Source organism: Ranitomeya imitator, chromosome 5 (assembly GCF_032444005.1).
Source record: "Ranitomeya imitator isolate aRanImi1 chromosome 5, aRanImi1.pri, whole genome shotgun sequence".
Classification (NCBI taxonomy): domain Eukaryota; kingdom Metazoa; phylum Chordata; class Amphibia; order Anura; family Dendrobatidae; genus Ranitomeya; species Ranitomeya imitator.
The window spans coordinates 523781762-523803548 of NC_091286.1; the positions used below are offsets into that span (position 1 = coordinate 523781762).

At 42.7% G+C, this 21787-nt stretch overlaps 1 protein-coding gene across 9 annotated transcripts in view; it reads left to right on the plus strand.

The window, feature by feature from the left end:
* DOCK10 (dedicator of cytokinesis 10) overlaps positions 1-21787 on the plus strand; it is a 448273-nt gene that overhangs the window by 112715 nt on the left and 313771 nt on the right. For 8 of the 9 annotated variants that reach the window (XM_069727548.1, XM_069727554.1, XM_069727550.1 and 5 more), the window contains exon 1: positions 17137-17387. The exons of the other annotated variant lie outside the window; for it this stretch is intronic. In XM_069727548.1, coding sequence (XP_069583649.1) covers positions 17226-17387 — 162 coding nt within the window. In that variant the 5' untranslated portion in view covers positions 17137-17225. Of the gene's footprint in view, positions 1-17136; positions 17388-21787 lie in introns of those variants that run through there. 9 annotated transcript variants of the gene reach the window in all.

The window sequence follows — 21787 nt, forward strand, 5'->3', positions numbered from 1 at the left end:
TGTCCAGCACTCTGCCCCATCTCTGTCCAGCACTCTGCCCCATCTCTGTCCAGCTTTTTGCCTCTGTGTCCAGCATTTTGCCCCTGTGTCCAGCGTTCTTCCCTGGGCCCCCCGGATCGCCGCTCTCAAGGAAAAAAAAAAAAAAAGTTCTTCTTACCTGGCCGTGCTCCTGCGGCGGGCGACGTCTCCATGCAGCTGCAGCGTGCACTCGCCGGCGACTGACAATGACGTCAGACGCCGGTGACATGCACGCACGCTGCGGCTGACGTCAGCTGCCAGCCTCAGATTGGCTGGCGGCTATTAACTATTGACGTGCGGGCCCGCGCCCGCACGTCAACAGCTTTCAACAGCTGAAGAGTCGGCGCTAAGGGCCCGGTTAGTCTGCGGGCCCCCTCTGCCCACCGGGCCCCATATGCCAGTCACGGCCGTCATGCACTGATGGCTGCCCTGCTGACAGTAGCATGTGAATCCGGCGGCTGTGACGAGCCATGGCATGAGTAAGGTTATCTCAGTTCACAGCCTATGAACTGCGGTAACCTTACTGGCGATGTGGAAACCAGCAGTAAGTTCAAGCACAGGAGCTAGCTGTCCGTCAAGCAGGAGGAAGAGGCGCCCTTCTATCAGACATTGTTAGATTGAAGCCTGTGCAGGAGGTGAGTACCGTATATGTTTTCTCTTTTTGTTTCATCTGAGATACTTTAGTGTTTAGGAAGGGATATGGGATAGCTGGCACCAAAATTCCCCGCCTCTAACCACATGGTGTGAAGATAAAAGGCTGCGGTATTTATGAGTGGTTACTCAAAATTAAATATAACCTTACATTTATCATTGGCAGATGAGGTTTAACAATGATAAATGTAAGGTTATACACATGGGAAGAAGGAATCAATATCACCATTACACACTGAACGGGAAACCACTAGGTAAATCTGACAGGGAGAAGGACTTGGGGATCCTAGTTAATGATAAACTTACCTGGAACACCCAGTGCCAGGCAGCAGCTGCCAAGGCAAACAGGATCATGGGGTGCATTAAGAGAGGTCTGGATACACATGATGAGAGCATTATACTGCCTCTGCACAAATCCCTAGTTAGACCGCACATGGAATACTGTGTCCAGTTTTGGGCACCGGTGCTCAGGAAGGATATAATGAAACTAGAGAGAGAGTACAAAGAAGGGCAACAAAATTAATAAAGGGGATGGGAGAACTACAATACCCAGATAGATTAGCGAAATGAGGATTATTTAGTCTAGAAAAAAGATGACCGAGGGGCGATCTAATAACCATGTATAAGTATATAAGGGGACAATACAAATATCTCGCTGAGGATCTGTTTATACCAAGGAACGTGACGAGCACAAGGGGGCATTCTTTGCGTCTGGAGGATAGAAGGTTTTTCCACCAACATAGAAGAGGATTCTTTACTGTTAGGGCAGTGAGAATCTGGAATTGCTTGCCTGAGGAGGTGGTGATAGCGAACTCAGTCAAGGGGTTCAAGAGAGGCCTGGATGTCTTCCTGGAGCAGAACAATATTGTATCATACAATTAGGTTCTGTAGAAGGACGTAGATCTGGGGATTTATTATGATGGAATATAGGCTGAACTGGATGGACAAATGTCTTTTTTCGGCTTTACTAACTATGTTACTATGTTAAATATATTCATCAATAATGTTTAACCAAATATTAAATATATTAAACCAATAAATAACAATAAAATTCTTTACTCCATAGACAATAAAACCATCCAGTCTCCACCCAGAAAGCTGGGCGAGCACCCTATAATAAATACCGCGACGACGTTAACTTAGGGAGGGCAGGCGAGCAGCTGTAATTAAGATCCCGGCTGCGGTAACTTCATCTGACAGGAATACAGCGCTTCAGAAGTTCTTCTCCTTGGCGCCAAAATCTGTTAACCAATCAGACTCCTGTTGCTCATTTCTGCCTGTCACCTGAGGACTAGAAGAACCAATCCAAAAACAGGCAAGTACCATTAACTTAACAAACAGGGGGAGATATGAATAAACCTTAAACACTGAGAGAACTAAGGGAACATACCAAAACTGAACTATAATCCAATACGCCAGTAAAAAACATGGAGGAGCTGGTGCCGCAATCCCATGAAGAAGCCCCCACGCTATTTGCTCTAAAGGGGGGCTTGTACATTCCAGTAGTATACAACTCTTTTATGTACGAGCCTCATCCATTGTACTCATAATACTACAAAATACAGCTTTGTTTTGGGACAGCATGTATCACCAAGTACACATATTGTATGTGACAGCCATTCCAAAACAGGGACGGGCGCACGGCAGCGTTCCCTAACGAGATCACTGGGAACAGAACCTGTTGTGTCCAGAAAAACTTTGCTTTATATCATAAATACTGTAACTATTTTAGATACATATTTTAGTGTTAGAGTTTTAGTATTTTTACATTTACAGAAAAGTCCAAGTCACATTTAGCCGAACATTGCTATATATTAAGGAGATTACGTTTTCTCCAGACATGTTTTCCTTAAGGAAAAGATTTAAAAGCTGAGACTGTCTCTAAAATATGCACATCTGCCCTCTCGTATCAGCTGATATTTTACTGTGCACTTGTGAATTGCGACTGGTTTCTATTGCCTTTCCCTTTTTGTGGTATTTATACCAGATTTGGGGTTTATTTTCTTGTCTGGGAATGTGACCCTCTACATATATAGATATGTAAAGTTGACGTTGTCTGTGATTGTTTTGGGAAAGCGCACTCTGTGTCGTCTTTGTCAGCAATGTTCTTATTGATTTCCTATGGTGCTATCGTGTTAGTGTCGTGTCTAGTGTCCAAGAGCTTAGAAAATGTAAATATGTAAAGCTTTACCACTTTATTTCTATTTTATACTATTTACTGCACATAAGTGTTTCTGGCTCTTTTCACATTAGATGTTGTTTGCATTTTTGTTTCCATTTGTTGGAAACCCAAAACTTTGCCTCAGATGCACAGTGGATACCATTGGTATCTGGTGGAGAATGCGAAATAGCTACAAAACCTCACACAGAGACAGTCACTCAGCTCCATACACAGTGCTTAACCCCTTCTCTCTGCAGCCCATTTTCATTTTTGTGGGGTTTTTTTTGCTCCCCTTCTTCCTAGAGCCATAACTTTTTTATTTTTCCTTCAATATGGCCACGTCAGGGCTTTTTTTGCGGGATGAGTTGAACTTTTGAACTACACCATTGGTTTTACCATATCTTGTACTGAAAAAACGAGAAAAAATTCCAAGTGCGGTGAGATTGCAAAAAAAGTGCAATTCCACAACTGTCTTTTGGTTTTACCTTACCATGTTCACCAACTGCTAAAACTGACCTGCCATTATGATTCTTCAGGTCATTACTTGTTCGTAGATACCAAACATGCATAGGTTGTTTTTTATTTAAGTGGTGAAAAAAAAAATCCAAAGTTTGTAAAAAGAAAATTGCGCCATATTACGAGACCCATAGCGTCTCCATTTTTCATGATCTCGGGTTGGGTGAGAACTTATTTTTTGCACGCCGAGCTGATGTTTTTATTGATACCATTTAGGTGTAGATATGATCTTTTGATCGCCCGTTATTGCATTTTAATACAATGTTGTAGTGACCAAAAAATGTAATTCTTGTATTTTTACTTTTTTTCCGCTACGTTGTTTATCGATCAGATTAATTCTTTTTATATCTTGCTATATCCAGCAATTCTGAATGCGGCAATATCAAATATGTGTATTTTTTTATTGTTTTATTTTGAATGGGGCAAATGGGGGGTGATAGATCTATTTTTTTTTATATTTTTAAAAACTTTTTTTTAACTTTTCACTTGCTTCAATAGTCTCCATGAGAGGCTAGAAACTATGATCATCCGATCGCTTGTGCTACATAGAGCAGGGCTGCATTCCTGCTCTATGTAGCCGAAATGCTCACTTGCTATGAACGCTGACCGCTGGGCGGCGCTCATGGTAATCTGGCAGTGATAACCGCAGGGGTCTGCTGCAGATCCCGGGTTGTCATGTCAATCCATAGGCATCATTTGACACGGGCGCCAATAGGCGAGCATTAGTGACGCGCTTCCGGCGCGATCACATTAAAGGAAATCTGTCACCTGAAATTGGCGGGCTATGTAAATGCCCTGTTTTCGGTCCGATGGGTGGTGTTTCTTCTTTTTTCCTCCACCCCATCCTTCCCCGCTGTCCGCAATATTTTCCGGAATTGGAGTAGGTGTCCTCCATAGTTCGCGCGTGCACAATGCAATCTTGTCTCGCGTACGCGCAGTATGCTTTGCCCATCTGCGGGCAAAGCCGAAAAGCATTACTGCGCATTCGCCGGCGCACTATGTCCCGTAAGTATTTCTCTGTGTTCCGGGACATAGTACGCCGGCGCATGCGCAGTAATGCCTTTCTTCTGTCAGAGATTGACAGTGGCATTTAACAGGTTAACAGCTGCGGTTGATCGCAATTCCACCTGCGGCTGTAAGGGGCACATGTCAACTGTTCAAATTAGCTGTCATGTGCTGGGAAAGATTTGGGCTCAGCGCCAGAGCCCACATCAAAGGGAGAGACATGACATGCACTGTACATGTTAGGGCACATATCGTTAAGGGGTTAATATAATGGGAATACATGACATTGACTAATACTTTGCAGACTGTTTACACACTATAGTTTGCACAAAATTGTTCATTTACACACCATGCACACAAAAAATTTAAAATTGCCATGGCGTGGCCAACAACTTTGAAATCCTACAGTATTTTCTCCTTGGTGTTTACTTCCTCTGTTTTTCTATTAAAATTTTATTCTTAAAGGGGTTGTCCACTGCTCAGACCAGCCCTTCTCAATCACTATATTTTCCCTGTAAGGCAGCGGCTTCTGTGTCCGTGTGGAAATGAGGCAGTGACTCAAGGTATCCCAACCTAAAAGTCCTTATTTTGGCAACTTACAACATAAAAGCAAGCATTATCTTACGGATCACTGCCGGATCGTCAATAACAGTACGTTACACTCTATTGCCTTGGGCAACTGCCCCAATGTATCACTCGTGAACACATGATTTTCCAATGTTTTTTCTGTTTATTCCATGGGCTTTCAGATATATAAAGTAACAAACTCTGTTATACTCGCCCTCTGCCGATTAAGTGCTGCCTCTCTATTGCTGACAGCCTGAGCCCAGAAATTGTTTTCACATGCGCTGTAGTGATATTACTGTTGCAACCTGTCAGTAAATAACGGAGCAATAGATTAGAGTCTGGACCTGCGGAAGGTTGGATGTATCTGATAAAAAAAATTAAATCGCTTTAACCCGCCTTAATGCCTCCACCATGGAGCGGGTTGGTTTGGGTGTGTGGAGTGGGTTCAGGAGCTGAGTGCTCTCCATACTCATCAGATGCTGGCTAAATAAAATAAAATCTGTATCTAACACCTTAGCTCCGCCGACATCTGTTAACTGTTTAATTGTCATTGTAAGTCTCTGACAACAACATTTAAATGCTTGTGCTTATTCTCTTACATCAGATCCTTGCGATTTGATTGCAAAGAACCGATGGGTTACCAAGGCAGCTGGGGGTCAGTTGAAGGCAGCAGTCAAATACTTGTTAGATATAACCGCCATACTGTCTGCACTTAGTAGCTGTAACCGTCACACTGTCCACCCTTATTATTCATAACTGACACACTGTCCACCCTATTCGCTATAACTGCCACATTGTCCACCCTTATTAGCTGCAACTGCCACACTTCCACCCTTATTAGCTATAACTGACACACTGTCACCCTTTTTAGCTATAACTATCACACTGTCTGCCCATATTAACAGTAACCACCACCATGTCCAATGCTATCAGCTATAACTGACAGTGTCCACCAGGGCTGTGGAGTCGGTAAGCCAAACCTCTGACTCCAACTCGGACTCAAACTCCTCAATTTCCATGACACCGACTCCACAAATCCGACTCCCTCATACATGGCTCATGTTTAAGTGATAAATTTACTGTAGTAAAATGGTAACATCAGGCTTTTAATCTTTATTATGATGCAATATTCAGGCCACTTAGATAGAACATAAAATATATTTATTGGAATACAACTTTAGAACAAAAAAAACTTTGCATATTTACAATTTATTATACACTCTGCAGTAAGTGGAAAAAAAACAGTTATCAACAAAAACATACTGAATAACATTTGTGCAGTCTATGATTTTGTTCTGAGAAATAGTATCGCCTCTATCAAATCCTCCTTTATAGATGACCTCAAATCTGACCTAATTATTTTAAGGCTAGAGAACGACTTCTCTACACTAACTTGGGTTGGTGGCAAAGCAGTAACCACATGGGCAACATCTCAAACAATTTCAGGGTATAAAGGAATTGCCTCGTGCACAGTCAGTTTTGATGAACGATTTAACTTTTCTACTTCTTTGAGAGCAAGTGAAAAATTTTGCTGAAATATGGTCAATCTGTTTTCTATGGGAGTGGAATCTTTTTCCCTGCAGCAACGCTTTGCCTGCTCCATGTCTTCCAAATACTTGTCAAAATCAAACTCCTCATCTGATGAGGATGAAGGAACGGCGGCAGCAGCACTGGCAGGACCCGAGTCCTCTTGATCTTGGCCATCCTGTAGCTCATCCTAACTGCTACCTCAATCAAAGCTTCTTTTCCTTTAGTAAGCTGTTGATCATCTAGCAATATACTATGACTCGGGTCCACAAACACAGCTGCCAGAAGAATTTTATTTTCTAATATCAGTGTATCTCTCCGTTTCATTGAAGCAGAAATGCCATCTGCGATTAAACCTCCTCTTTTGGACAGGCAAAACAACAAGTTCTTCCACTCCTTTATAAAAATTCCAGGAGTTAAATTCTCAGCTTGTAACTTTTTAGTCACGGTAAATGTGTGATGAAGCAATTCCTTCAATTCATCCACCTGTATCCATTGACCTTCATGTAGTGTTACCTGAGGGTTGGACATATCTACAAGGAAGGGTTTCAGCTCAAGCAATCGCTCAATCGATCATTGATCCGCAATTGCCCCTTTTCCAGCATGTCTCTTCAAGATGGAATCAATTTTAGGGGTTCTGGCAGTAATAGCCAATTTCCTCACTTTGCTAATAAGAGTTCCAGCATGTCCCTCTCGCAGACTATATCTTATTGCCAGCTGCAGTGTGTGTACAACACAGCGCATGTGATGAATAGGAAAGAGGTGTGAAGTAGCTTCAACAAGATCATCTACCGTATATACTCGAGTACAAGCCTACCCGAGTATAAGCCGCCCCCCCTAATTTTGCCACAAAAAACTGGGAAAACTTATTGACTCGAGTATAAGCCTAGGGTGGAAATGCAGCAGCTACCGGTGAATTTCAAAAATAAAAATAGATCATTCTTGCCCCATAGCTGTGCCATATAGTGCTCTGCATGTTCATTTTTGCCCCATAGCTGTGCCATATAGTGCTCTGCACCGTTCATTATTGCCCCATAGCTGTGCCATATAGTGCTCTGCACCGTTCATATTGCCCCATAGCTCTGCCATATAGTGCTCTGCACCGTTCATATTTCCCCATAGCTCTGCCATATAGTGCTCTGCACCGTTCATATTTCCCCATAGCTCTGCCATATAGTGCTCTGCACCGTTCATATTTCCCCATAGCTCTGCCATATAGTGCTCTGCACCGTTCATATTTCCCCATAGCTCTGCACCGTTCATATTGCCCCATAGTTCTGCCATATAGTGCTCTGCACCGTTCATATTTCCCCATAGCTGTGCCATATAGTGCTCTGCACCATTCATATTGCCCCATAGCTCTGCCATATAGTGCTCTGCACCGTTCATATTTCCCCATAGCTCTGCCATATAGTGCTCTGCACCGTTCATATTTCCCCATGGCTCTGCCATATAGTGCCCTGCACCGTTCATATTTCCCCATAGCTCTGCCATATAGTGCTCTGCACCGTTCATATTTCCCCATAGCTCTGCCATATAGTGCTCTGCACCGTTCATATTGCCCCATAGCTGTGCCATATAGTGCTCTGCACCGTTCATATTTCCCCATAGCTCTGCCACATAGTGCTCTGCACCGTTCATATTTCCCCATAGCTGTGCCATATAGTGCTCTGCACCGTTCATATTGCCCTATAGCTCTGCCATATAGTGCTCTGCACCGTTCATATTTCCCCATAGCTGTGCCTTATAGTGCTCTGCACCGTTCATATTGCCCCATAGCTCTGCCATATAGTGCTCTGCACCGTTCATATTTCCCCATAGCTGTGCCATATAGTGCTCTGCACCGTTCATATTTCCCCATAGCTGTGCCATATAGTGCTCTGCACCGTTCATATTTCCCCATAGCTGTGCCCCATATAGTGCTCTGCACCGTTCATATTTCCCCATAGCTCTGCCATATAGTGCTCTGCACTGTTCATATTGCCCCATAGCTCTGCCATATAGTGCTCTGCACCGTTCATATTTCCCCATAGCTGTGCCATATAGTGCTCTGCACCGTTCATATTTCCCCATAACTGTGCCATATAGTGCTCTGCACCATTCATATTTCCCCATAGCTGTGCCCCATATAGTGCTCTGCACCGTTCATATTTCCCCATAGCTGTGCCCCATATAGTGCTCTGCACCGTTCATATTGCCCCATAGCTCTGCCAAATAGTGCTCTGCACCGTTCATATTGCCCCATAGCTCTGCCAAATAGTGCTCTGCACCGTTCATATTGCCCCATAGCTCTGCCAAATAGTGCTCTGCACCGTTCATATTGCCCTATAGCTCTGCCAAATAGTGCTCTGCACCGTTCATATTTCCCCATAGATGCTCCACATAAATCTCTGCCATTGCTGCTGCAATAAAAAAAAACAAAAAACGCCATACTCACCTTTCTTGCTTGCAGCTCCCAGCGTCCGGTCCCGGCGTCTCTCCGCTCTGACTGATCAGGCAGAGGGCGCCGCGCACACGATATGCGTTATCGCGCCCTCTGACCTGAACAGTCAGTGCAGATAGACGCCGGGAAGATGGAGCAGCGCCCGGCGGCTGGAACGTGGACAGGTGAATATGCGATACTTACCTGCTCCCGGCGTCCGGCTCCTTCTCCCGGACAGCTGTCTTCAGTGCCGCAGCTTCTTCCTCTATCAGCGGTCACCGGCACCGCTGATTAGAGAAATGAATATGTGGCTCCACCCCTACGGGAGGTGGAGCCGCTTATTCATTTCTCTAATGAGCGGTCCCACGAGACCGCTGAACAGTGGAAGATCTGCAGCACCGAAGACCGTGGGATGGCAGGGGGAGCGCCAGGATCGCTGGAAGCAGGTAAGTATGCCTCAGGGCCCTCTCCCCCTCACCCGCCGACCCTGCCACCCACCTTGACTCGAGTATAAGCCGAGAGGGGCACTTTCAGCCCAAAAATTTGGGCTGAAAATCTCGGCTTATACTCGAGTATATACGGTAATTGTAAAGAATATTGATAAACGAGTGTACTCGTTGCTCGGGTGACCTGCGAGTATTTATGACTGCTCAGAGATTTAGTTTTCATCGCGGCAGCTGAATGATTTACAGCTACTAGCCAAGTGGGGGTTGCCTGGTTGCTAGGGAATCCCCACATGTAATCAAGCAGGCTAGTAGCTGAAAATCATTCAGCTGCCGGGATGAAAACTAAATCTGCGAGCAGTCATAAATATTCGGAAGTCACCCGAGTGTGCTCAGGAAAACCCGAGCAACGAGTACACTCGCTCATCACTAGTAAAGAATCATTTTGCTGTTCTTCTGTAGTAATATCTGTTTGTTCCTCTGTTATGGGAACAGGACTGTGGCCTTTCATCTCCAACCTACTGAATGTGAAATGTTCCTCTAGCTGCTGTTCACCTTCACCTCATTCATCACTTTAATTGTTCTTATCATGTTTGAAGCATTATCAGTTACAATAGCAAGAACCTGTTCTTTTTTTAGTTCATAATCTTGCAGAACTTTTTCCACTAAGGTCTGGAGAAACTGGCTGCTGTAATGAGCTTTAGTATCTTTTACTGCCAGTGTCTTAGTAACAATTTTTTTATTGTCACAAACATATCGAAGATTGATAGCAAAATAGTTCACTCTGTGACGTGTGCATGCATCCATTTTAAGAAATACAAAGTGTCTCTTGAGAGTCTTTTTAAGATCTTCCTTTTGGTAAAGGGCTTCTTCAATCACTAATTTTCTAATACTTTCTCTTACCAGAGAAACATGAAGTTTGCGAGCCATTAAGAGCTGTAAAAGCTGGGCGTGAAAATGATAATGGTACACAGTTCTTCACAACAAGCTCGATGAACTGTCTTTTAAACACATCTGCTGTCATCGTTACAGTAACTTTGTCACTTACAAAATATCTTGCAACTGACGTTCGAGATGCTCTTTCCTCCTCCTTTGCCTGGTGGGAAGTGTTGGTCTCTGGTTTCTTGGTGCTGCTGTGATCTTTTTCAGTCACTGCTTTGTAAACTTCTGGGTGGCAGCGTTGTAAATATCTTTTTAGATTGGAATCTCTTAAAGGAAAATTTTTACCACTGCCTGAGTATGCACTGATTTTGGCATCACAGCATTTGTTTTCATCTGGGTCACTTATACACTAACACTCAAAATGTTTATTATCTTGAGTCACTGAAATGCTCAAATACAGCTAACTTCATAGGATGCTTCTTAGACATTTTGTAATTATGTAAATTCGCTCTCAAAATAATTTTGTCCAGTAAAAAAATAAAGTATATTGCAATTCTTGCAAGAATAGGGAATCATGCACTGTATAATTTGGGATAGAAATAAAGCAATCTTTGCATAAATCTATAGGACAGATGATAAGTATAAAGTTTGTAAAATGTGTTGTTAAATAGCTTTAAGGTACCTTCACACATAACGATTTCGTTAACGATATCGTTGCAACGTCACGCTTTTTGTGACGTAGCAAAAGCGTCTGCATATTTCCCATAAGGGATGGGGGCAGTGTTCTGGAATCACTGCGTTGAGAAACACGTGATGGTGTCTCCGCGGTGTTGGATGTTTTGGTCTCCCCGAGGCCAATCATCTGTGCCTTTATATCGCTGATCACCCGCTGTCATCGCTGGATCGGTGTGTGTAACGCCGATCCAGCGATGTGTTCACTCGTAACCAGGGTAAATATCGGGTTACTAAGCGCAGGGCCGCGCTTAGTAACCCGATATTTACCCTGGTTACCATTGTAAAAGTTAAAAAAAAAAAACCAGTACATACATTCCGATGTCTGTCATGTCCCCCGGCGTCCACAGGGTTAAAACTGCTTTCGGCAGGAGCGCTGCTAATGCACGCGCTGCTGCCGAGAGATTTCCCTGCACTGTGTCAGCGCCGGCCGGCCGTAAAGCAAAGCACAGCGGTGACGTCACCGCTGCTTTACAGCCGACGCTGACACACGGCCAGGTCGTATCGCTGGTTGTGATCGTTGGTAAGTCGTTTAGTGTAACGGTACCTTTACTCTAAACTTTCAATGTCAAGGCTTGTCTCAGCAGGGTACAGCTCACTAAATGCTTCACATCATATTTCTTCACTGTCTATGAAGAAGGGAGGAGGGAGGGAGGGAGCATGTTTGTGGTGAATCACATTCCATAACACACACACAAATATATATGTCCTCATCGATCCTGTTACTGTATTTCCAAATTTGAGATGTTAGAAAACATTTTTTCCCCTTATATTCTATGTATAGTATATATAGTATATATAAGTCATCAGAGCAGCTATTTTCTCCAAACATGAGCTAAGATGAAAAACAAACTATAACATCAAGCATACAGAGACAGCATATACTGGACTATTGATTAATGCAGTTTGTTGAAAGTTTAGATATTCTTTAGGAAATACTTACCTTCTTTAATCCTGCTTTCCTGTTCACTCCACAAAAATTCTGAGATGAATGTAGGCTTTCCTTCCCTGTTTGTTTATTTTTTCCCGTTATCTGTAGAGGAGGAACTTCACTACTTATCATGAACATAAACTGCAGCATAGATTCATCTCAGCTAAAATAGATCAGAAATAGGACAGACATTTTTAGGACATTTCATAACTTTCCCAAATTCTTTTGAAAATAATATTCCCCACAAACTGCATTGAACTACTGTACCCAATTTATTATATATTTTAGGAGTCGGTCCATTTTATACCTACTCCAACTCTGACTCTACCAAAATGGGCTCTGACTCCACTACTCCGACTCCACAGCCCTGGTGTCCACCCTTATTAGCTAAAACTCTATACTGTTCGCATTTATTAGCTATAACTGCCACACTGTCCGCCCTTATTAGCTATAACTGTCACACTGTCCACCTGTCATGGGGTTGCCTTGACAGAGAGAAGCCAGAAGACCTCGCCATCTGATTTCTCATACTCCTGTACTGACTAGAAGCACTTTACCTTGATATTAAACAATGCAGGTTTCTTATAGCAGTTTAGGGGTTAATTTACTCAGTTGAGAGCTCCTGGAAGCTTACCTGTTTTAAGGTTCTCAGCTATTCACTGTTGGCCACTCTACTCTCCTATATAAAATGGACTCTGGCAATCAGGAAATGCCAGTGTTAGCTTCATTGCTGCATGGTTCAGGAGTTGGTGTTGTGGTGTTCGAGAAGGCGTTTGGTGGATTTATCTAAGACTGTTGCTAGGTTTTCGTTGTGTGCAAATCCTCTCCTTCTCCTACTTTGGTTTTTCCTGTCCTTCACTCCCCGATGTCTCCCTCTGTTTTTGTGTGTGCATTTATGTATGATTGGGATTTTCTTTTATCCCTGTTCGTATTACCTCATTAGTGCATAGCCATACACTACTACTCCCCTCTTCTCTGGATTGGGCGAGAGTACAGACTGAGGGCAGATTCAGGAGCTCAGCAAGGTACGTGGCCCTGGTGTCGTCACCATTATAAGAAATCCGTTGCAAAAGGGAAAGCTAGAGCATCCCTAGCATTAGGGACAGGGAAAGAGCCCCTAGCACGGGATACCCAACAACAGATTCATGACACCACCCTTATTAGCTGTAACTATCACACTGTTCACCCCTATTAGCTATAACTACCACCCTGTCCAGTCTTGCTAGCTATAACCACCACATTATGCCTATCTGCAGTGTCCCCACCAAGCTGCTTTCTTTGCAGTCTGGCCCCTCTCTTCACACTGTGCCTTCAAATTGTCCCCCAATTCTTACCCCTCTCTATTTTGTCCACTCACATGGTATCCTTCTCACTGCCCAATCTTTATACTGCTCCACCTCTTTACACTTCCCCACCCCAATACTGTACCTTTACACTACTATCCCTCCAATAAAACTCCCTTCTTTATTTGGCTCCATGTCTACCTCTTCGAGGCCTAGAAGTAGTGTCAACAGCATGATCAGATGACTTCATCATGCTGCTGCACGTCATCTTGTCCCCAGAAGTATCGATGTCCAGAAAATTAGTTTTTTTTGCATTTGGGACCGGCCATCAATTTAACAACTGGTTCAAAGAACAGCCAAATTCTAAACTTGTCAGTTGCAAAATGCTGCCCTATTGGAGACACCTGAGGAGAAATGCTAATGTCAACTCCTGGCAGAAGTGGCTCAACAGCACCCATGTGCTCCCTCTGCCTTCCCTTCTAGTTACGCCCCCGTAATAATGCACATTGTTCTATTTCTACCTTATTTTTTTCCAATTGGAAAAGGAAGCATGATCTCCATTCATGTAGCATTTCTGCATGAAAAAATACCCCAAATTTGACTGCTGAATAAATGGAAGCAGAACAGAAACCCTATACACCAAAAACACCTAAAAAATGTATGTGTGAAGGAAATATATAATTGTAAGAAAAACTATAATATCGTTAAAATTAAAATAACTACCGTAGTTAAGGCTGCATCCAAATGACACGCAAAGGATATAACATCTGCCTGCTCTTATTGCAGGAACTCAGAACCACAGAGGGGGTCTCCTGTGAGAATACTGAAAGGTGTCAAACATGGCAGCTCAGCTACTGGACCCTTACCTTCATGGTCTGCACTAGACAGAATATTTACTATTGGCTGTATAGAGAGGAATGGAGGGAGAGACAGGATATTTGAAATGCAAGACCATAAATTAACTCATCGTCCAGTCACAAACTGCAACTAAATGGTCCAATCTGGGTCATCCTGGGAATATGAGCCTATTGTCAGGACTATAAAAAGCTGGGTGACAGAAAAGAAGTTGTTCACATGTGAGGGCTGCATATGCTGGTATGATCCATAATGCATTATCCTTCCCTCAAGGAAGCAGAAGAAAACTGTAGACGGAAACGTTAAGATATTTCATTTGTTTCTCCCTTTTTATTTTATAACTGTTTTGCATATTTGTATGTTTTATTTTTCTTTTTTTATCTTGTTTTGTAAGTGCGGTATATTTTTATATTAAATCTTAAAATAATAAGTTAGATTTTTCTATAATAATAAGTTTGATTCTTTTATGCTGTAAAGAATCTATAGCCTTTGAGAGAGTGTGTGACTTTTTGATTGTCTGACAGTAACATATTTTGGCGACTCATCACCCTGTGTATTTGAGCGTAGGTCAGTGTGGACTGTGTCGGGGTGTAATTTATGCTCACTTTATAGCCAAAAACAGAGGTTCACAGCTGGATTGAGTGAGAGGAGACAAATTAACCCTTGCAGGTGCACCCCATGTCACGTGCTGAAAAGTGTGTTCGTGACAGTAGGCTTACTTTTACTTGTTTTTTTTTTAGACAGAAAAATTGAAGATGGGAATACCCCTTTAAGTTTGGTTGGCCCACCACCAGATGGTGCATTGTGTTACGTGTGTGGACCATGATCTGCGCGAATCTGGCATAAGCCAAAAATATCATGGCACAACCTAACCACTCCCAAATGATCAAGCAATACAAGAAAGTGGCACAACTTTAAAAGAAACAAAATACAGGTCCTTCTCAAAAAATTAGCATATAGTGTTAAATTTCATTATTTACCATAATGTAATGATTACAATTAAACTTTCATATATTATAGATTCATTATCCACCAACTGAAATTTGTCAGGTCTTTTATTGTTTTAATACTGATGATTTTGGCATACAACTCCTGATAACCCAAAAAACCTGTCTCAATAAATTAGCATATTTCACCCATCCAATCAAATAAAAGTGTTTTTTAATAACAAACAAAAAAACCAACAAATAATAATGTTCAGTTATGCACTCAATACTTGGTCGGGAATCCTTTGGCAGAAATGACTGCTTCAATGCGGCGTGGCATGGAGGCAATCAGCCTGTGACACTGCTGAGATGTTATGGAGGCCCAGGATGCTTCAATAGCGGCCTTAAGCTCATCCAGAGTGTTGGGTCTTGCGTCTCTCAACTTTCTCTTCACAATATCCCACAGATTCTCTATGGGGTTCAGGTCAGGAGAGTTGGCAGGCCAATTGAGCACAGTAATACCATGGTCAGTAAACCATTTACCAGTGGTTTTGGCACTGTGAGCAGGTGCCAGGTCGTGCTGAAAAATGAAATCTTCATCTCCATAAAGCATTTCAGCCGATGGAAGCATGAAGTGCTCCAAAATCTCCTGATAGCTAGCTGCATTGACCCTGCCCTTGATGAAACACAGTGGACCAAAACCAGCAGCTGACATGGCACCCCACACCATCACTGACTGTGGGTACTTGACACTGGACTTCAGGCATTTTGGCATTTCCTTCTCCCCAGTCTTCCTCCAGACTCTGGCACCTTGATTTCCGAATGACATGCAAAATTTGCTTTCATCAGAAAAAAGTACTTGGGACCACTTAGCAACAGTCCAGTGCTGCTTCTCTGTAGCCCAGGTCAGGCGCCTCTGCCGCTGTTTATGGTTCAAAAGTGGCTTTACCTGGGGAATGCGGCACCTGTAGCCCATTTCCTGCACACGCCTGTGCACGGTGGCTCTGGATGTTTCCACACCAGACTCAGTCCACTGCTTCCTCAGGTTCCCCAAGGTCTGGAATCGGTCCTTCTCCACAATCTTCCTCAGGGTCCGGTCTCCTCTTCTCGTTGTACAGCGTTTTCTGCCACATTGTTTCCTTCCAACAGACTTACCATTGAGGTGCCTTGATACAGCACTCTGGGAACAGCCTATTTGTTGAGAAATTTCTTTCTGGGTCTTACCCTCTTGCTTGAGGGTGTCAATGATGGCCTTCTTGACATCTGTCAGGTCGCTAGTCTTACCCATGATGGGGGTTTTGAGTAATGAACCAGGCAGGGAGTTTATAAAAGTCTCAGGTATCTTTTGCATGTGTTTAGAGTTAATTAGTTGATTCAGAAGATTAGGGTAATAGGTCGTTTAGAGAACCTTTTCTTGATATGCTAATTTATTGAGACAGGTTTTTTGGGTTATCAGGAGTTGTATGCCAAAATCATCAGTATTAAAACAATAAAAGACCTGACAAATTTCAGTTGGTGGATAATGAATCTATAATATATGAAAGTTTAATTGTAATCATTACATTATGGTAAATAATGACATTTAACACTATATGCTAATTTTTTGAGAAGGACCTGTAATGCCTAAAAAAAACACAGCCGAATTAAAAAAGGAACACTTAAACAAAGGCACCAATTAAAGTGACGAATCGGCACCTTAAAATCTATTCTTGTTGAAATGTTTGCACATTCATAATATTCACATTTATGGCAAAGAAAAATTTTACAGTTCCAGAATTTTCTGTAACAAACTGGCCATCTGTGAACATACCCCTACAGCGTCACTGTCGGGGCATTTTTAAATCCCCCAAAATCACAGTCTCGAAGGACCGCTCATGTTTAGCAATAACACAGAGATTTTAACATTTGCTATTCTCCGTTGCTTTATATAAAATAAGACATTTTCCTGATTTTTCGTTTTCCGATACATGAAAGCATTATTTGAACAGATGATTTTAATCGAAGCATGAAAATGCAAGTCTTTTCTTTGGAAACGGGAAAGCTCGGTGTTCTTTCGATTCCAGAATAATTTGGAGGCTGCCTCCTGCCCTAATGTCTGTGCAAGTGTTCAGTTACAGTGGATGGAGTCTTTTCCTTTAGCTGCATCCAAGCTATTTAGTTGTGATCAGATGATCCGGGCAGCAGGAACTGATTGGAGAGCCTGCTGGCTACATCTGCAGTGTAGGCTGCTTCCAGGGACAAGGAGCCACTGTTGTCCAAACATAGCATCTACATAGAAGTTATTCTGTGGGCTTCAGGATGCAGATATGGGCTGTGCTGCCAGCATTGTTCTGCTCCAAGCCTTTCGCTCCGTGGTACAGAGGAGCTGTCCTCACATTTGCACCAGACAACAAGAAGATCTGTCACATGAAATTGTGCTACAGGATGATGTGGATGAAATAAGCAGACCGAGAACTCTGATCATAATGGTAGAGTATGCCTCTGCAAACTGCGGGATTATGTATCCAGATCCAGCTGTGCCATGTATAACATGGGGGATTAATCCCTTCTGATTTTTGCCTAGTTTAGTATTATTGTGATATATTGTGATGCCGATACTACGCCGTCTATACATTATGTAACGCGACGACTATCATTTGCTGCTGCATGATGTGACTTCTGATTGCTGCTTAGATGTCTATGTCTTACTGATGAGTGATGTGTTGGGGGTGACAGATACGGGCACAAGCCTTGTAGCATGCATGACAGATCGCGGTAGTACAAAGCGCAATTATTTGTTATGTTCTATCATAATGAAAATTATATTCAAATGATCATCTTATTAACTGTAGGCAACGGGGTATAAAAGTGGTATTTTGCAATATGTGACATTTTCATGGATGGCCTGTGGCAAGCAATGTTTGTTCCAATGTAGCCGGCTGGTAAATATTCATGGGCACTTTTGCTCTGGGCATTAAGTAGAATTGAAGAATGAAGATAAGATCAGTGCGGTATGGGATTTGTAAAGGTTTATTGTATGGGCACAATGGTCATCATTATAATATACTTCTTGTCTGTACGTACATTAGAGCAGCAGTGGACATCTGGAGCAAAATACAGGATCGTCTTCTTTTACAGGATCGATGTTGGTGTTGGCGTTTAGACTCGTGTTGACAAGCTGGCCAATAAAAATTGGCTCAATGGCCGTTCCTAGAACCACAGAACCTTCTTCCCTAGGCCCATACAAGACTTGTAAAACAGAGTATCCTGTATACTGAATAGCCCAATTGAAGGTCTGAGACGCTGAGTTTTTGCTTATTTGTTAAAAAATTACTTAAAGGAGTACTAATCCTAAAGCTTACTGCATTACCATCTGATGAGCATATTAGTGCAATCTATTATCATCTGTTATTGGCCCATTCCACTTGTATTCTTTGGTAGCATTACTCATACCGAAGCTAGAAAAATCTCTATCCCCATGATCACTATGGAAAACTCAGAGACACATTTATAGAAGGTCATATTTATGACTGACTTAATTTAAAGGGAACCTGTCACCCCCAAAATCGATGGTGAGGTAAGCTCACCGTCATCAGGGGCTTATCTACAGCATTCTGTAATGCTGTAGATAAGCCGCCGATGTTACCTGAAAGAGGAGAAAAAGACGTTAGATTATACTCACCCAGGGGCGGTCCTGCTCCAATGGGTGTCTCAGGTCCGCTCCGATGGGTGTCTCAGGTCCGCTCCGGCACCTCCTATCTTCATTCCATGACGTCCTCTTCTGGTCTTCACGCTGCGGTTTCGGCGCAGGCGTACTTTGTCCTGTTGAGGGCAGAGCAAAGTACTGCAGTGCGCAGGCGCCGGGCATCTCTGACCTTTCCGGCGCCTGCGCACTGCAGTACTTTCCTCTGCCCTCAACAGGGCAGACAAAGTACGCCTGCGCCAGAGCCGCAGCGTGAAGACCAGAAGAGGACGTCATGGAATGAAGATGGGAGGTGCCGGAGTGAACCTGAGACACCCATTTGACCAGACCGCAGCGGGACCGCCCCTGGGTGAGTATAATATAACGTCTTTTTCTCCTATTTCAGGTAACATCGGCGGCTTATCTACAGCATTACAGAATGCTGTAGATAAGCCCCTGATGACGGTGAGCTTTCCTCACCATCGATTTTGGGGGTGACACGTTCCCTTTAAAGTGGACCTGTCACCAGAATTTTTTTTTATTATTATTTTTAAATCTGCCAAACAAATTGTTCTAGAGATATGAGCCTTTTTGTTTGACACTAGCATTTATGGACTTTACCTTGGAGGTATGTCTCTAGGCTGCTCAGCATTATTACCCTATGAGCACCGCTCCTTGTAAAGACATTAAAAATTAAAAATGCTCCAGGAAACGTATTGCAGATGTAAAAAAAAAAAAAGCAGCAGGAATAAAATATGAGCAAAAACTGGTCACTTTTAACGTGGTCACTCTTTAAGTTTAAAAGGATGATTTGAAATAGTCACTTGTGTGGGCGACGGTGGTCTCTGTATTTGTATAACAACATGTACTGACAGTGCGCTCTGTTGCCAGCTTGTTATTACTGATTTGAGCTGGGAACAGAGGAACTGTCTTTGTGCACATCACGTAGTGACAAAGAAGGAACTAAGTGCTCAGCCGTGAAACGAAACTGTGATCGCAGCCTCTGCCCCCTGATGACACTTCTATTGAGTATCTCTGGCATTCTCAAATGATTCATCATCAATGGGGAAGTTGTAAAGAAATGAAGTTAGTGTAGAGAGGGAAGGATGGGGGATTGTTAATTAAAGTATATTAGAAAATGGTTTACATTATGGTATCAAATAGATAGGGATGTAGGATGAAAATTAATTTGTATTTCAGACCACCTCATTAAAGTTTATTTGGGAAGGCTGATATTGATTGGTGCTCAGTCACTGGCCTGTTTGCACAGGAGGCTGATGAATTACTAATTGGAACACAACGATCATTGAATGACCATTCAGTCCCATATGTCCTGTTAGCCTGTTTTTCTCAGGGTGATGTGTTGCCGTTAACGATGATTTTTTTTACCATCATAAATAATCCATTTATTTGCTCATTCGTCAAGTGATCGCTGCCATGTTTACATTGGTGGATTTAAGAGCTAATTTTCTTATGCTCATTTTCCGACTGTTGTCTAATTTCACCTTTTCATTGAGGAGTATTTCAATCTTGGGATGCATATTATATGAAATTAGTAGGATTTTATAATCATTACAACAAACCACGGTTTTCATCATGAAGCTCTTTTAGACATTGGATGAGAAAGTAATTCAGCTTCATGGCCTATCATACATTAATTAGCCATAACAATTAAAAAAGATCCTTTTATGAATGCAGCAAAGAGCTGATATTGGGGCCATTGATGGTCACCTTTTGTGGTGGACATGGTATTACATGGTGGCTCTTACAGAGTGACACTCCATTTTAACCAATAATGTTTAAACCCTCTTCATGACATCTGTATGTCCATTAAAGCACACTGACAGGCTTTGTCTTCAAGGGACTGTGGCATACCGCAGCTGCTATGGGGCCCATGAGGCGGGGAGGGCCTGGTGACAGTGACGGCATTAGCCCCCTCCCCTTCCTGTTATCACATGTGCAAATTTTCAAAGCAATGATGAAAGAGGGAGCGCCAGCTGACGCTTCCTCCTTCATTATTCTTTCTCAGCATCCGATGTCTCAGTGTCGCAGTCATGATGATGTCACTACATGGTGCTCACTTCACTGAGACGTCCGGTGCTGCAGAGAGCTCGCTGCAGAGAATGGAGCAGTGGGTGAACAAGGAGGAGAGGTGAGTATTGTTGTTTGTTTTTTAAATCAATGAGTACATTGTGGTGGCCATAATATTGTGTAGACGGCTATGGGGAGTCCAATATACTGTAGGGAGGACTATGTAGAGTTCATTATACTATATGGAGGACTATGGAGAATTCATTAGACTACTTATAGGAGCTTGGGAAATGTACTATACTACATGGAGGACCATGGGGGTGCATTATACTATATGGTGCACTATGTGATGTTCATTGTACTATATGGAGGACTATGGGAGTGCATTATACTTTATGCAGGACTATGCAGTGCATTATACTATATGTAGGATTATGGGTACTCCATTATACTATATAGAGGACTATGGGGAGTACATCATACTATATGGAGGATTAAGGGTGTACATTATACTATATGGAGGGCTAAGGGGAGTTCATTGCACTATATGGAAGACTATGGGGGTGCATTATACTATCCGCAGGACTATGGGATACATTATACTATATGGATGACTATGGGAGGGTATTATACTATATGGAGGACTGTGGGGAGTGCATTATACTACATGGAGGACTATGGGGTACAATATACTATATGGAGAATTATGGTGTGCAGTATACAATGTGGAGGACTTAGGGGTCCATTCTATTATATGAAGGGCTGTGTGAGGTCTGTTATAATATTTGGAGGGCTATGTAGGGGCCATTGTAATATTTGGAGGGCTATGTGAGGGCATTATACTATTTGGAAAGCTATTTTGGGGACATTATAATGTTTGTAGGGCTATGTGGGAGCCTTTATACTTTATAGAGGGCTATGTGGGGGCATTATACTGTATGCATGCAATAATACATTATAAAGATTTGTGTGGGGTCCATCATACTATGTGGGGGTTATATACCGTTTGGAGGGCTAGTGGGAGCCATTATATAGTGTGGTGAGGTATGGGGCCATTATACTGCATGTAGGCCCATTATACTGAATTTAGGGCTGTGTGGGGGTCACAGTTCGGAGATCATACTGTGTTGAGGTCACCAAACTTTGCCAGGGGAGTTAAGGTGGGATACAGTAAGG